This window comes from Emydura macquarii, unplaced genomic scaffold, assembly GCF_026122565.2.
Source record: "Emydura macquarii macquarii isolate MOO-44397 ecotype Brisbane River unplaced genomic scaffold, CSIRO-AGI_Emac_v2 contig_1477, whole genome shotgun sequence".
NCBI lineage: Eukaryota > Metazoa > Chordata > Testudines > Chelidae > Emydura > Emydura macquarii.
In genome coordinates this window covers 2,507,262-2,522,798 of record NW_027131614.1, presented here as the reverse complement: position 1 = coordinate 2,522,798, position 15,537 = coordinate 2,507,262, and the positions used below count along the sequence as shown (strand labels likewise).

The 15,537-nt window shown below is 41.0% G+C and overlaps 1 protein-coding gene across 10 annotated transcripts in view; it reads left to right on the top strand.

Annotated features, from left to right (window-relative positions):
• Window positions 1–15,537, top strand: part of RALYL (RALY RNA binding protein like) — a 552,061-nt gene that overhangs the window by 237,536 nt on the left and 298,988 nt on the right. Inside the window, exon 1 of one of the 10 annotated variants that reach the window (XM_067553538.1) lies at window positions 483–538. The exons of the other annotated variants lie outside the window; for them this stretch is intronic. Coding sequence (XP_067409639.1) covers window positions 496–538 — 43 coding nt within the window. The 5' untranslated portion in view covers window positions 483–495. Of the gene's footprint in view, window positions 1–482; window positions 539–15,537 lie in introns of those variants that run through there. 10 annotated transcript variants of the gene reach the window in all.

The following is a 15,537-nucleotide window of genomic DNA, read 5'->3' as shown; positions in this document are numbered from 1 at the left end:
CCCCATGTAGACTCTTCGGGTGTGATTTGTGTATCATACATGTTCACCCTTATAGTGTAACTGTGTATTGTTTAATGCAAAGTGTGTCATGTAAGGTGTTTTTGGAATGCTCATGACATACTGAACATTATTATTATGGTAGCATGTTTCTTGCAATGTCATATGTATAGTTGTGAAGCTCTGCTATGTAATATTCCCAGATATGTGTCTCACATTGCTTGAATAGATCCAGGCAAACACTAAAGGCAAAGAAGGTAATTCAGGCTTCACAAAGGCATGCATAAAACAAACCTATCTCTTCCAGAAACAATAGGCTGGCCTAAGCATCTGATAAGGTGATGCTCATTTGACTCAAGTGAAGGAAACTATGCTGGACATTCCGATCACCTGACCCTAGGGGGTGACAAGGAAATATTTTAAAGGTGGAGACATTTTGGTCTCTGGAGCTCTCTTTTGCAATCCATCTACAAGACAACATCAAGACAGACTGCCTACATGGGGGGAGCCTGGTTGGGGGCCAACACCCAACCAGTCTGTGGTGAGAACCATTTAAGGCTGTAAGGCTACTGAAAGTGTGAAGCTTAGTTTAAAATGCTATTTGCTTTTATTTCTTTCTGATCAAATCTGACCTTATATTCTTCTGTCTTATAATCACTTACATTTATTAAGTACATAAAAATTGTAATTGTTTTATCTAAAGCAGTGCATGTGGTTTGGGTGCATGTAGAGACTTAGTTTAGAGTGACATAGCTGGTGCATGTCAATTTCTTTGATAAACTGACTAACCAATGAGCTTGCAGAGTCAAGTGGGCAGCACTGAACTCTATAAAATGGTAGTTCCTAGGGTTGCATCTGGGACTGGGGATGATGGCTGGGGGTCACACCACTGCATAATCCTGTGAGTGGCTGGCCAGAAGCACTCATTCACTAGATCAGGGACCGCTTGCTTGCAGGGTGCTGTACGTGGGCTGACCCAGGAGCAGGGATTCACACAGCAAGGCAAGTGCAAGATGGGCCCCAGGAGTGGGGGGATTGGGGTGACACAATGATATACTAGTCCACATTGTAGAGAGGAACATCACAAAGCCTCACAGGAGAAATGGCAGCTCAGTCTGTTTGGAACTCTCCCCTTCCTGAGGTGGTGACAGGCTCCACAGACCTCAGCCTGATCCAGCCCTCCTCCTGCTCCTGGTGTAACCCAGCTCTGACTCCAGCTTTGTTCCCAGTCCTGTTCCAGTTGTGCCCTTGCTCCAGGCTGGCTCCTAGCCCTACTCATGCTTTGTTCCAAACCCACTTTTGACTCCTAATTCCAGATCTCAGTTCTGACTCAAGTTCCTGGCCTGCTCCCACCATGGCACTAGGCCAGACCCTCTGTCTCTTTTCTGACACCCTTTTATGTTTGCTGTCTGTGAGGACCAAGTTTTACTAGCATAAATGTTTCTGGAAAGTAAACTTCAAAGATACCTGAAGGAATAGTCACAGAAAACAAATTTTAAAGCACTTGCACACTTATCCAGTGAAGGAACAAATAGTAACATGTGACATACAACTCAGATCAATGATCCATCTATCCCCATATCCTGTCTTCCAACAATGGCCAGTGCCACATACTTCAAAGGGAATGAACAGAATGGGACAATTATCAAGTGATCCATCCCCTGCCGTCCACTCCCAGCATCTGGCAGTCAGAAGTTTAACATGGGGTTGTATCCCTGACCAATCTGGCTTACAGCCATTGATAGACTTATCCTCCATGAATTTATTTAATTATTTTTTAATCCAGTTAAGTTTTGGCCTTCACAACATTCCCTGGCAATGAGTTCCACAGATTGACTCTGTGTTGTGTGAAGAAGTACAGCAGAACCTCAGAGTTACAAACACCTCAGGAATGGAGGTTGTTCGTAACTCTGAAATGTTCATAACTCTGAACAAAATGTTATGGTTGTTCTTTCACAAGTTTACAACTGAACATTGACTTAATACAGCTTTGAAACATTACTATGCAGAAGAAAAATGCTGTTAATTTATTTTTTTAGTAGTTTACCGTTAACACAGTACTATACTGTATTTGCCTTTTTTTTCTTCTCTCTGTGCCTGCCTGATTGTGTACTTCTGGTTCCAGATGAGGTGTGTGCTTGACTGGTCAGTTCGTAACTCTGGTGTTTGTATCTCTGAGGTTCTATTGTACTTCCTTGTGTTTGTTTTAAAACTGCTGCCTACTAATTTCATTGGGTGATCCCTGGTTCTTGTGTTTCGTGAGGGAGTAGATAATACTTCCTTATTCACCTTCTCCACACCGTTCAAAATTTTATAAATTTCCATCATATCCCCTTTTGGTCATCTGTTTTCCAAGCTAAAAATATCTCCTCATACAGAAGCTGTTCCATACCCTTAATGGGGTTTTTTGGAGGTGGTTTGTTTGATTTTTTTTTTCTCCCTTCTGTGTACCTTTTCCATTTCTAATTTTTTTTTTTTTTAAAAGATCGGGTGACAGAGCTACATACAATTGTTAAAGACTTTCTTAAAGTCCAAGTACACTATATGCACTTGATCATACTTGTTCATATGTTTGTTGACCCCCTGAAAGAATTTAAATATATTGGTGAGGTATGATTTCCCTTTATGAAAGCAGTGTTGACTCTTCCCCCAACATATCATGCTCATCAGTGTTTGATAATTCTGTTCTTTATGATAGTTTCAACCAATTTGCCTGATACTGAAGTTTAGGCTTACTGAGCTGTAATTGTCAGGATCATCTTTGGAGCCTTTTCTAAAAATTGGCATCACATTAGCTATCTTCCAGTCATCTGATACACAAGCTGATTTAAGTGATAGCTTACATACCACCATTTGTAGTTCTGCAATTTCATATTTCAGTTCCTTCAGAATTCTTGGGTGAATACCATCTGATCCTGGTGACTTATTACTATTTTGTTTGTCAGTTTGTTCCAAAATCTCCTCTATTGACACCTCACCAGGTACAATTAGGCAAGCTATTGAACAGTGAATATTGAAAATCAAATGCAGCTTTTAATGATTGAGTTGTATTGGCAAAAATTCTCAAATGCTCACTGAATAGTTTCAAATAATAAATGTTGAGGAAGCCACAGTCTGCTGTTGTATAATTCACAAACAGAAAAGGATGATGACTGGAATTTTTGAAAGGGCTTACCTAATAGTGGTCCCACTGAAATCAGTGAGAGTCTTATTATGGACAGTGAGAGGAGAGTTAGGACCATAGTGGATCCTTTCAGATATCCCACCCACTAAATTAGAGCTTAAATATTATGGTAATGGGTGTTACAGAAAAAATAAAATAACAATTATTGGGATAAATTATTCATTGCAAATTATTTGCTAACAGTTTCTACTGTATTCTAATTGGACATTTTATGTCCCTTCACTGTGATGTACAAGATTCAGAGTAATCAATAAAGTGACTGATATCAAAATAAAATTCTTTGGGACTTTTCTTTACTATCAGATTGTCAGAACTGCTGCAGCACAAGGAGATCAGATGAATAAGTGTCTTCTAAATGCATAAACCTACGAGGACAACAGTACCTTTTTAAAATATCTAATAAATAAGTTTAGTTTTAAAAACCTTGCGGGGTGCATATAAATTGTGCTGGATTTTAATGTTTTGTTTTCTATTGCTGCTTGTAAAATCTTGCCAACAGAGCTTTATTTCTGGGTGTATTTTTTTCCCTTCAAAATAAATCAAAATCCACTTTGTACTTTAGAATTGCTGTGGAAATGCTTTTTTTAAAGATTGCTATTCAGGGGAGGAGGGATGGAATGTAGCACAAACTATAGCAGTATTACAGGTTCAAATTACTTTCCAAGCTTTAAAAATATAATATAATAAGGTCCCAATCCTGTTCCCACTGATGCAAATGGGGAGAGGGAGAGAGAAAACCTCCAAGAGTGAAATCCTGAAGCTGTGAAGTCAATGGGACTTTTGCCATTAAGTTAAGTGGTGCCAGGACTTTACCCCAATTGACTTCATTGGGAGCAGGATCAAAACTAAATAAAATAAACCAAATTGTGCCATCTGTTTTTTAACAGAATTCCCTATTGACTTTAATGAGGAGCTCTGCTTAAGAATCAATGCCATTATTTATTATGCTTAGTGTGGTAGTGCCTACAGAGCATGAATGGTACTGTTATGTACAGACACAGAGTAATAGATAGTCCATGCCCCAAAGAGTTTACAGTCTAAATAGTCAAGATGGACACTGTGTAGAGGCAAACCATACCAGCAGAGTGAACAGTGGGATGACAGTGAAACATGTGGCATGTTAGTGCCACAGCTCTTTTAGTGTGTGTGTGGGGGGAGGGGATTGCGTTTTGTTAGAAGAGGATTAACTAAACAGACAAAAGAGAGAGGAGACATGGAAGGGACACCCTTTTATGTTTGAAACAGAGCAGTGGAGAAGGGGGAGGGGATGAAGACCAGGTGGCTAAGGTAAAAAGACTGTGACAAAGTAGTTCTGAGGGTCTTGGTGAGGCACCCATTTAGCACAGAGGAGAGAATGACTGGTATGTTACAGCCTGGTAACGTTAGTGGGAGTTACAAATGAAGGACCAAATACTGCTTAGACTTAGGCCATGACTATTCTAGGAGCATGTTACCGGTATAGGAAAACTGTTATGCTACACTGACAAAGTAGTCCTAGTGTGGACACAACTATACAGGCAAAGCTGCCCTTTGTACTGGTACAATAAAACCACGCCCCACGAGCAAAACTGTAAAAGTGCAATTGTGCCCATATAGCTGCATGTACACTCGACACTTACCCCAGCACAGCTTAGTTGGTCAGAATCACACCTCTTCACTTCACACCCCTGACTAACATAGCTCTGCTGGCAGAGGTCTTCAGTGTAGACCTGGCCTTACTTAGCTGAACTGATCTTTTCACTTCAGTGGACCTGCTTGTCTGTGTAATATGAGTGGAATTTTGTCCTCAGAGACAACTGTGCTCTTAGATGCAATAGACTCACTTTTAATGGAATTAGTATCCACTTTGAACCACATCCATTAATTCCAATACAGACATTTCCCCCCTTCCCTCCTCTGTTTTAGTAGACGTTTTGCCTTCATTAGAACTGCAAGATCAGAATCTTTAATATTCTTCAGGAAAAATGTGCATCTCTTTCAAATATAGAATGTAAGACACTGCCTCTTTCTACTTTTTGTCCAGCATATTCTATCTGCATTAAATATGGATTCAGACAAAAAAACCCGAATCCAAACTGACAACACTGTTTTAATAAAATCTGTACCAAAGGTTTATTAATGTTTAAAAGTAATGCTGCTGTGTTTATTAACTTGGATATTCTACTATAACTGAATAGCCTTAGGAAAGTCAGTTTCTAGCTACTTTGTTTCTGCCAAGTAGCTGGAATGATTACAAAGCATATAATTATAGAAGTGACTTCAGTCATTATGTTGTGGCATGAGAGATGCACCAAATAGTTGGGGAAATCTAAAATCTATGTGAAATTCCAGCTTCATTGAACCTTATGATAGAGTTTTCATAAAGGCATACCCTTAAATTAAAAATCACACCTGTATTGAAAAAAAATGTACCTGCTCTACGTAGATGTAATGGCTAAGATTATGGAGACTTAAGGAAATTTGTGCAAAATAAATCTTCTTTGTCAGTTTGCTTGCTTTTTGCATCTGGCAACATCACTTTGTCTATGGTCAGTTATCACTATTTTCTTGTATGTCTATATAGCATTTTTTACTTTTTGCTTGTGTGGGTCTCCCAAGGCAACAGGGGAGAGAAACATTTTTTTTTTAAAGTAGGAAAATGATTATAAAACCATACATATTTCAAGGGGCTTAGAGAATGTGTAATACCTGAAACTGCTTTTAACAGCTTGTTTGAAGTTAATCTAGTTATCTTGGGTCATTATATCATATATCTATTACTGTAAATTCTGAATCTCTCACAGTCTTTAATGTATTTATCCTCTCAACATCCCTGTGAGGTAGGGAAGTGCTATTATCTCCATTTTACAGGTGGGAAATTGAGAGACTAAGGGCCAGATTTGTAAAGGTATTTAGGTGCCTAATAATGCAGATAAATGCCTAGCAGAATTTTCAAAAGCACCTAACTGCTTTGAAATCAATGGGAGTTAGGCACATAAGTGTCTACTGGGATTTTCAAATCTGAAATCTTTAAACACCAAAATACCTTTAAAAATCTGTTGTTAAAATCACACTGGAAATCTGTGGGGGTGCAGGGATGTGAAGTCAGGTCTTCTGAAGTTCATGCTAGAACCCTACCACTAGAGCATTCTTCCTCTCTAACTGGATTTCAGTTTGATGAAATCTATTTAGCTCTTTTAAAATCCTATCAGATCCATCATCCATCTTACATTTCTTGCTGCCTTTTTTTTTTTTCTGTCACCAGCAGGCTTCGTGTTACATTTGTCGGTGATAATGGTTATCTTGTGTGACCAAGCAGCAAATTCTCTAAGGATGGGTAAGATAGGCCCAGTGAAATGTGCAATTTGCAATAGTTTCTGTGGGTGAACAATTGCAGATGGCTACTGTATATAATTATTGGTGAGGAAATGCCATTCAAAGAAACTTGTGGTGAAGAATTTACTTATTCCTTCAGCAGCAGCTGAATTGGGTTGTAGTCTCAAACACTCATATGCTACAGAGATGTGGTATAAGATACTGAATAGAGCAGGAGCTAAAGTTTGCAATTGGTACTCTTTTTCCTCCCCTCTTGCTCTGGGGTAGAAGTAAGTTGTTATAGCTCTCAAAAGGGTGTCACTTGCTTTCTTCCTCATATGACTGTCTACTCTGACCAGTTAGTAGGGGGTGGAGCCACGATTCTGTCCCTTTGTGACTATTCCTATCCCGTTGCTTACAAAGAATGTGTCCAAAGTGTAAAGAACTGCAGTCCACACCAGACCTGTACCCTGTATGTTCACAGTATACATAAATTCAGGGAAAACAAATATTGTTGCTGGAAAGTTACAACATAACAATCCTTTATTTTTCTTAGAATTCAGAATGATAACCCACAAGAACCCCAAAACACAGAGGGAGAAAACAGTCTGCTCCTATGGCAGAGAAGCACAGCTCATCCCAGCTTGCTTTAAGCTCTATCTCTCTCCAGACTGGTGAGACAACCTAGATCACATGGTTTCCCTTAGAGCCCCCCAGACTACAAGCAGCACCAGAAAATCCCTCACATTTAAATGATAGCTTGTCATTTTTAACCTGTTTCCAATACACCACAGATCCAAGATCAAGATAGGTTTAATGAGGAGATGGTGGCGAAGGCCTTACTCCTCAACTCAGTGGAGTAAAACAATGAAACAATCCAGCATTTAGTAACTATTCCAAAATCATGCAGTAAATAGGTGGTAGAACTGGGATTAGGACTCAGAAGTGCTTGGCTCCCAGCACTGTGTCACCTTTTAGACTATATCTTGTGTCAAGAAGTTCTTAGCCAACGGGATTGAGGGAACCGAGGACAGTTCCAAATATATCAGGTGAAAACAAAATACGGAGAGAAAATAGGACCAAGGGAAAGAGGGTAAACAAGGAGAGGGATGACATTACTGTTGATTCTAAACTGTCTGTGACGTTGAAGTACTTTTAAATATCTGTACAGTATTTAATATGAACAATAAAATAAAAAGTTAGGACAATGAATCTATGAAGAAGACTTTGTAAATACAGCTATAGATACAAACCATGCAAAATACTTGGAACAATTGTACATATGTAAATCATGGGGTGCGGGGCTCATATGCAGGTTAATATATTAAAGAAGCTAATGACAATTATTTTTGAAGAGTTGTGAAGATCTGAGGATAAGAGTGGATAAGAGGAAAGTAAATATGGCACTAAGTATAAGGGACTCGGTGCAGGTGGTCTGACCTGCGGTCCATGTCAGGGACAGTAGTTGATGAGCAGGGATCTGAGGAATCATTACAGCCAGTTCAATAAGCAAGAGTTGGGGTCAAAACCAAGCTGGGATCAGAGACCAGAAAATGGAGGTAGTACTAAGCTGGAATCAGGGAGCAGGGGTCAGGGTCAGGCTGTGATCAGAGACCAGAGATCAGGAGATGATGTGAAGTTGGGAGTCGTATGAATCATGAACATCAAGTGGCAAGACCGAATTCCTAACCCTGAAGTATTAGCAAGAGTTGAAATGCCCAGTGTAGAAGCAATAGTTACTTCCTCACAGTTGAGGTGATCAGGATATGTCACCTGTATGCCAGAACACCGGCTTCCGGAAATCTTCTTTTATGGTGAACTAAAGGAAGGTAATTGATCTAGGGGTGATCAGAAGCTACGCTACAAAGACATCCTTAAGTGACATCTCAAGACAGTGGACGTTGATGTGGACACATGGAAATCATTGGCACAAAACCATGTACAGTGGAGAAATGCTGTATCTGAGGCCATTGAAAAGGTAGAAGAGAAACGATTAGCAACTGATCAACATCAGCTACGACACAATATGGTTCGAGACTGACAGAGATACATTTCCTGCCCTCAGTGTGGCCAATGTTTCTGTTCAAGAGCTGGACTTGCATCTCATCAGCGTGTGGGAAAGTGCTAGTTCCTCTCTACGGTCATCATTGTTTGCAATAGACAGCTGAAGAAGAAAATCAGTGTTGTTGCACAGTCAGCTTCCTGGGGCACCCTTTAAGATTAAATACAGTGCTTTTCCGATCAGAGGGCTGCAGGGTATTCTTATGTTGGGTCCCTTGTGTGGTACTTCCTGCAGTGTCTATTCTTTACAGTGCTCCCTGACTGTGGCTCTGCAAGGATTTATGGTGGCACTTTGGGAATCAGGCTTGGCAAACCTGGGTTCTAGTCTCTGCATCATTACACTTAGCCTCAAAAAGGAATGCTGGCTATTTATTATCCATCAACCTACTAGAGCCAAAGCATTTTGCTTTACAGGCAAGTAGTTAATTTTCACAATAGCCTTGTTAGATAGGTGATAGTATTTACTCCCACTTTACAGATGGAGAGGTTGAGGCAAAGGCTGTACATTACATCCATGCCAGAGTTAGAACTGGAACACAGAAGCTCCTAACCTCCTCCTTGGCACTATGGACCATGATGACTCTCAAATCTAACTTCAGTCCCTAGTAAAATAAAATAGCAAATATTAAGGACCAAATTCTGCTCCAATTATAGCTACTGGAAATTTTGCCTTTGACTTCAGTGGGATGAAATTGCCCTCATTAAACACTCTGTAATGAGTGAATAGATAACTGAGCCATGAACAATTAAAAAAAAAATAAAACAGGTTCTTATAAGAAACAAATTTTGCCAGGCAAATTGTGATTTCTATTTGATGCAATGTCTTAGAAAACGTTAGTTGAAGAATGCATTCAAATTGGCTTGAGTATGAACATTGTCACATAGACTGACAACTAGCTGTAGGACATGATAAATGAAAGCAATGCGGAATGACAAGCTATTGAGCTGTGGGAGAGTTATCACGTTGGGTGACACAGGAATCCTCATTAGATCTGTTTTTATTTAGTGTCTTTAATTATTTGAAGGATTCAAATCTGCAGAAAGTTAGAAATATGAAAATAGAATGAGACTAGCCTTGCCCTACATGCTATTAACCCTAAATACAGATGTTTAATTGAAAGGAAAGCAGCAATGTCAAAAGGCCAACAAATTCAAATTCTATGAATGACCCTTCTGTTTATACTTCCTGGTTTCACTGCACCTACAGCTGGGAACTGGGCATTCAGTTTTAAGAACCTTAATGGCAAAGATTTTCTCAAATTGAGTGAGAAATGCACAAAAGTCAAATATGGACTGAGGGCTAAACCCTCAAGTTGCTAAGTGCCTTCAACTTTCAAGGCACTCAGGTATCCTGGGAAGGTATGTTGCACCTCACAGGGTCGGACAACTAGGTGACCTGTTAGATCTCTTCTCACTGTAATTTCTGTGACTATTTAATTAAAAATGTTGTATGGTTTTATGTTGTGACCAACAAGCCCCAGTGGTCAGGTTTTCTGGCCTTGATTGAGTTTATGTGGGGTTGTACTACTTACAGAGCTGTATTGTGTTTTTATTATTCATTAACTTTATTTTACTGGGTAGAACCCAAAGGCTCCAGTCAGGACCAGGGTTCCATTGTTCTAGGTACTGTACACATTCCTAGGAAGAGATGATTCCTCCCTTGGAGGTGTTTACAGTCTAAATAAACAAGAGCACCAAAGGGTGGGGGGAAGAGGTGCAATGTACCAGGAAAGTTTTCAGGGCTGTGGTTGGCAAGTGTCACAATAGTCATTTGGTGTGTTTGTTGGTTTTCATATTGTAGGAGTGTTGGGTGTGATGAAGGTAGGAGAAGAGGAACTAATAAAGAAATGGACCAGGAAAGGAAGGAACGGATGGTGAAGAGAAAGAGGTTGAAAGAACTGGGAAAGGAGTATGGAGGACAAAGGGTGAAAGTTTGACATTGGAGGGACTATGAGAAAAGGACAGAGCTATCACTAGACATAAGCAGACTAAGCAATTGCTTATGGTCCCAAGCAGCTCAAGGTGGCCCTCTATTTGCTTATTATTACATGTTGGGGGGAATATTTCTGCTTAGGGCTCCAATGGGCTATCAGCACCTCTGGAAAAAAGGGTGGGAGGAGATGGAACAAACAACCAATCACCAGGGGAGAATGAATGTTCTGACTCCAAATTGGAAAAAAACAGTGTGGTGACCTTACTACTTCAAATCGACAGTTGATGACTGCCCCTGCATAAGTGCCTCTCTTTCTCACCAGTTCTATTTGCTTCTTATTATGTGTTGTGTGGCTGGGGAAAGAGGAGCGTGCTGATATCTGAGTCCAGGAATATGTCAAGCAGGAGTCTACTTTCCCCTATCCTGCTGGCCCTTCGCAGCCCACTGTTCCTGCTTGCTATACTCTCTGGCCCTTCAGGGTTGACTCCCCAAGAAAGCTTTTTCTTTGTCCTCTTTCATTTTTTGGATCATTTACATTATTTTAAAATAAATGTATTCACAGAAGTAGCCTAGAATATTTTTCTGTTCACTATGGCAAAGCAGCCTTTATTACATAAAACCAGGATTTATTAGAATAGATGTTTTTATTCACCTTATCCAGAAAATGATAAACTTTTTATCTCCTTGAGAACAACAGCAGCAGCAGCAGAGACAAGGAATTGCAATCTACTAAGTCTTTTATACCCCTTCATTTTCTTTCAGGCTTGGCAAGAGTTGACATATTTTGTATTGGTATGATTCTCAGAACTGTCAGTAGGAAGGGAGCTTTGTCCATGTTACAGACACAATGTGTCAAACTCTTCTTAAAAATAATTGAAAGAAAAAGCTGTAAAAGCAAAACAAACAACCTGTTCTTAAAGGGCCTGATCCAAAGATCATTGAACTCATTGGGAGGCTTTTCACTGTTTTTAATAAACATTATATCAGGCCCAAAATGTTTTGACACTAAAGGCATGTCTACACAGCAAAGAAAAACACACGGCTGGCCCGTACCAGCCAACTTGGGCTTGTGGGGCTCAGACTACAAAGCTGTTCCATTGCTGTGTGGGCTTCCAGGCTTGGGGTGGCACCTGGACTCTAGGACCCTGTGAGGTGGGAGGGTCCCAGAGCTCAGGCTCTAGTCTGAGGATATGTCTACACTTCGGGCTCCACGGCGATCAATCTCAGATGGCCTCTCCGGAGAACACCAGTAATCTACCTCCCTGAAAGGAGTAAGGCTGAATCGACAAGAGGATGTCTCCCATTGACACAGCGCCATGCAGATGCCCCGATATGAAAATGTAAGTATGTCAACAGGAGATACACAAGCTACGTTATGTACCTTACATATCTCTTGTCGATCACCAGCGACAGTGTAGACCGTGCCTAAGACTGGAAGTCTACACAGCCATGAAACAGCCACACAGATCAAGCTCTGAGAGCCTGAATTGACTGGCATGGGCCTGCTAGGGTTTTTTCTCTTCTGTGTAGACATATCCTTAGTGATTTAACAACAGTTACCCTCTCCTGAGTATTGTGTACCATAGATATAATTTATTTTAAATGAACTTAAACCAAGAAGCATGGATTTCCCAAGCCAAATATGGTAGATATTTTTATTTTGTCCAAATAAATCTAAAATTCTTACTTTCAGCAAGAGCATAAAATTTTATAGTGCTTTATCATTGACTGACTTTAGCTGATATAAACTATTTTAATGACTCATTAAGTGAATTAACATGAACACTGAATTCGGCTCGTAAAATATTACTGCCATTGTATAGTAAATCCATGATACAGGACATTTCAGCCTGTAAGGGTTGAGGTTGTTTTCAGCTAACAAGTTGTAAGTCAAAACTCATGTAAATGGCTAACGAGCATACCTGATCCTTAAGGACAATGGCTAGTGGAAGCATCCAATGGCTCAGGAAGCCAGATGTCCTCTTAGTGATTCTAATTCTAATGAGAACAGCACATTTGCTTTTAGAATTTGTCTCATCTGCCAGTTATATGTAAGGACCCCCCCCCTTCATCCTCCACCCTATCCCGCACCCCGAATGTAGCCCTAGCATTCTTGGTGTAAGTAGAGTGATTAAAAGTGTTTCTGCATGTATGTAATGACCATTATCACTGTTGTTCTCTCTGGATGGGACAATGTCTGCATTTGTAAGTGAATGGATAAAGAATTTAAAATATACTATGTAATCAATAAGAAAGTGCATACAATTGACCAATGTAACACCATGAAGTTGAAGCTGATTTATCAGACTTCCCGGTACCCTGAATAAACCTCTTCAGTATTGTCTGTGCTGCCTGATTCTTGGAGACAGAATCCTTCGTGCTTTACAATTTGGCGCAGCGAGCAGGATGTGACTGGGATCCTTGGAGTGCTTCCCACGATCAAGGACAGAGGTGAGTACCTTTTATAGTTACCTCCTCTGGAGTGCACCTTGGTCTGGGACTCCCTGATGTACCCCTTCGCACCTTTTTTTTTATAAAACAAACCACGCATAAGGTACATAGACAAGAGGACTGAACAGGGATTGTGTTTTGGGGTTGTAGTTTTGGCCACGTTTTCAGGGTTCAGGGATTGCTTTGGCGAAGGCTGCACTGCCAGGGTTTCCGGGTTGCAGAGATCACTCCAGCGAAGGCTGTAACGCCAAGTACTGAACACCAGAGGGTGCTTCAGTAGTGCTGAGTACAAGGGTGTGCTTGGCTGATTCCCCCGAAACACCATTTAAGTGGGTTTTAGGAAGCTGGGTGACAATGTCCTACGAATTGCCCCAGGGTGCTACAATGATGCCCTCAACGGGAGGAAAAACCATTGAATTTCTAAAAGAAAAGCATGCAAAGGTTCAGAAATCTATGGTAAAAGGTGGATGGACCGGTGTAAGTGTAAAAGACAGTTTGTTGTGGTGGTCTCGTCCGACGAAAGGAAAGCTAGGAAAAGGAGTTGTGATACTTTACTGTGAATATGAAAGAAGTTAGAGGAACTTCAAAAGGCTTTCACATCAGTGCAGAGCCAAAAGGCAGCTCTGAACCATAAATTAAATGAACTCCAAACAGAGAACAGTGCTTTAAAGTTAAAATGAAAGAATGTAACTCCTCCACACATCATATTACTAATATCATGCAACAGGAGGATCACACCGATTTTGGTTCAGATAATGATAGTGAAAATAACCAGAAAGAAATTAATTGGAAACAGCTCACAAAACAAATACAAAAATGGAAGCTGGCACACACAAAGGGAACTCGGGATAATTGGCTTCTTCCTCCTTCTCCATTTAACCCGGAACCTGATGCCAGCGCTCCTCTGGCCCCATTCCAAGTAATCATGCGATGGACAGGACAGGAAGATAACAGAACAGCTCAGCATACTTATAAGTATACTCCTCTCAATACTGAGGAAATGAGGGGCTTATTAAAGGATCTCCCGGATCTAAAGCACAAAGACGCAAACTTGATATTTTGGAAAAAGATAAATTAGATGGTTACAACATATATGTTACATCCTAGGGAGCTCCATATCCTGACTGATGCTAAATGCCCCGACCTTTTAGAGGAACATCAATATGGCAATTGGGCCTCTGTTAAGTTTGAATCAGAAGTTGATATGACCCATGCTTGCACTGATTTTAAAGAAGCCATTCAAAATGCCCTGGGTAATGGAGCTGGTAACTGGGGACTGATAGTGGGCTGCGTACAAGGCAACGATGAACACGCTGACAAGTACTATGAGCAAAAATGGGAAGTGTATTCAAGTAATGCAGGCATCTCGGACCCCAAAAAGACCCTTCAGGCATTCTTAAAAATGTTGAAGGAAGGTTTCAGCTCCCATCTGCAAACCATCCTTAATTTGGGAGAAAATCCAGGCTCCGATTATGAATCTATCTACCTGTGGACTTCTGAATGTGAAGCTACACAAGCCAAAGATAAGAAAGAAAAACCTGCCTGCATATCTGTGGTAACAGCAAAAAGTAAAATAACTTGTCATAACTGTGGGGGTGTTGGGCATACCCAGAAAACCTGTAGGCATAAAGCCCAAAACCCTAGTCAGGGACGGGACCACGGCCAATTGAACCCCCGCAGTACTCTGCCTTTTCAATCCGGTCCTGGCCCCGCTCCTACCTACCTCCTGCTTTGCCATGTTTTATCTGTGGGCGGACTGGACATTGGGCAACTGGATGCCCAATCCGGACGGGCCTGGGTAACCAACCCCAGCTGGCAGCACAGCCCATTGCCAATCCCTACTCACACTGAGCAGGGAAGAAATGGCTAGACTTTTGAACTCCATGACCTGCTAGGATTCAGCGGCCCCCTTATCTGTCAGTGCTATGGAGGCAGATATAAACCTCTCGAGACCACACTTGCAAGCATGGATAAGGGGCCGGCCATGTACAATTCTTGTGGACACGGGAGCATCCGTTTCCCTTACTGACCTCCCCCTCCCCATTACTAAACAATACATTACTATTTCAGGGGTAAGAGGCACACACATCACAGCCTACAGGAGCCACCCCATTCTTATAGAATCCAATCTATTTTTCTGGACCCAATCTTTCTATGTAGCTACAAATGCCGAGTGAACTATTTTGGGCATGGATGCCCTCTGAGATCTTGCAGCTACCCTTAATCTCACTCAGAGCACAGTTATATTTACTGATAAACTCATGTGCACTCATACCATTCCACTCGCGGCAACAAATTTCTTTCTTCTATTGACACTGCTAAATCTGTGACTCCCACCTGGAATCCTCTAACCCTTTTCAAGAATTATGTTTCAGGTTTCCTTCCGTCTTGGCTGAGGACAAGTTATCTTGCGGCTTGGTGCCTGCTCATCTCTGCCCACCCATCCAGGTTACCGGTCAACTTCCCCCACCTACCAAACAATATCCTCTGAAGCCTGAGGCCTTAAATGCGGTAGGTGACATTATTCATTCTTTACACCAACGAGGCATACTTGTTCCCTGTTCCTCCCCCACCAACTCTCCTATCTGGACAGTTAAAAAACCTAATGGCTCATGGC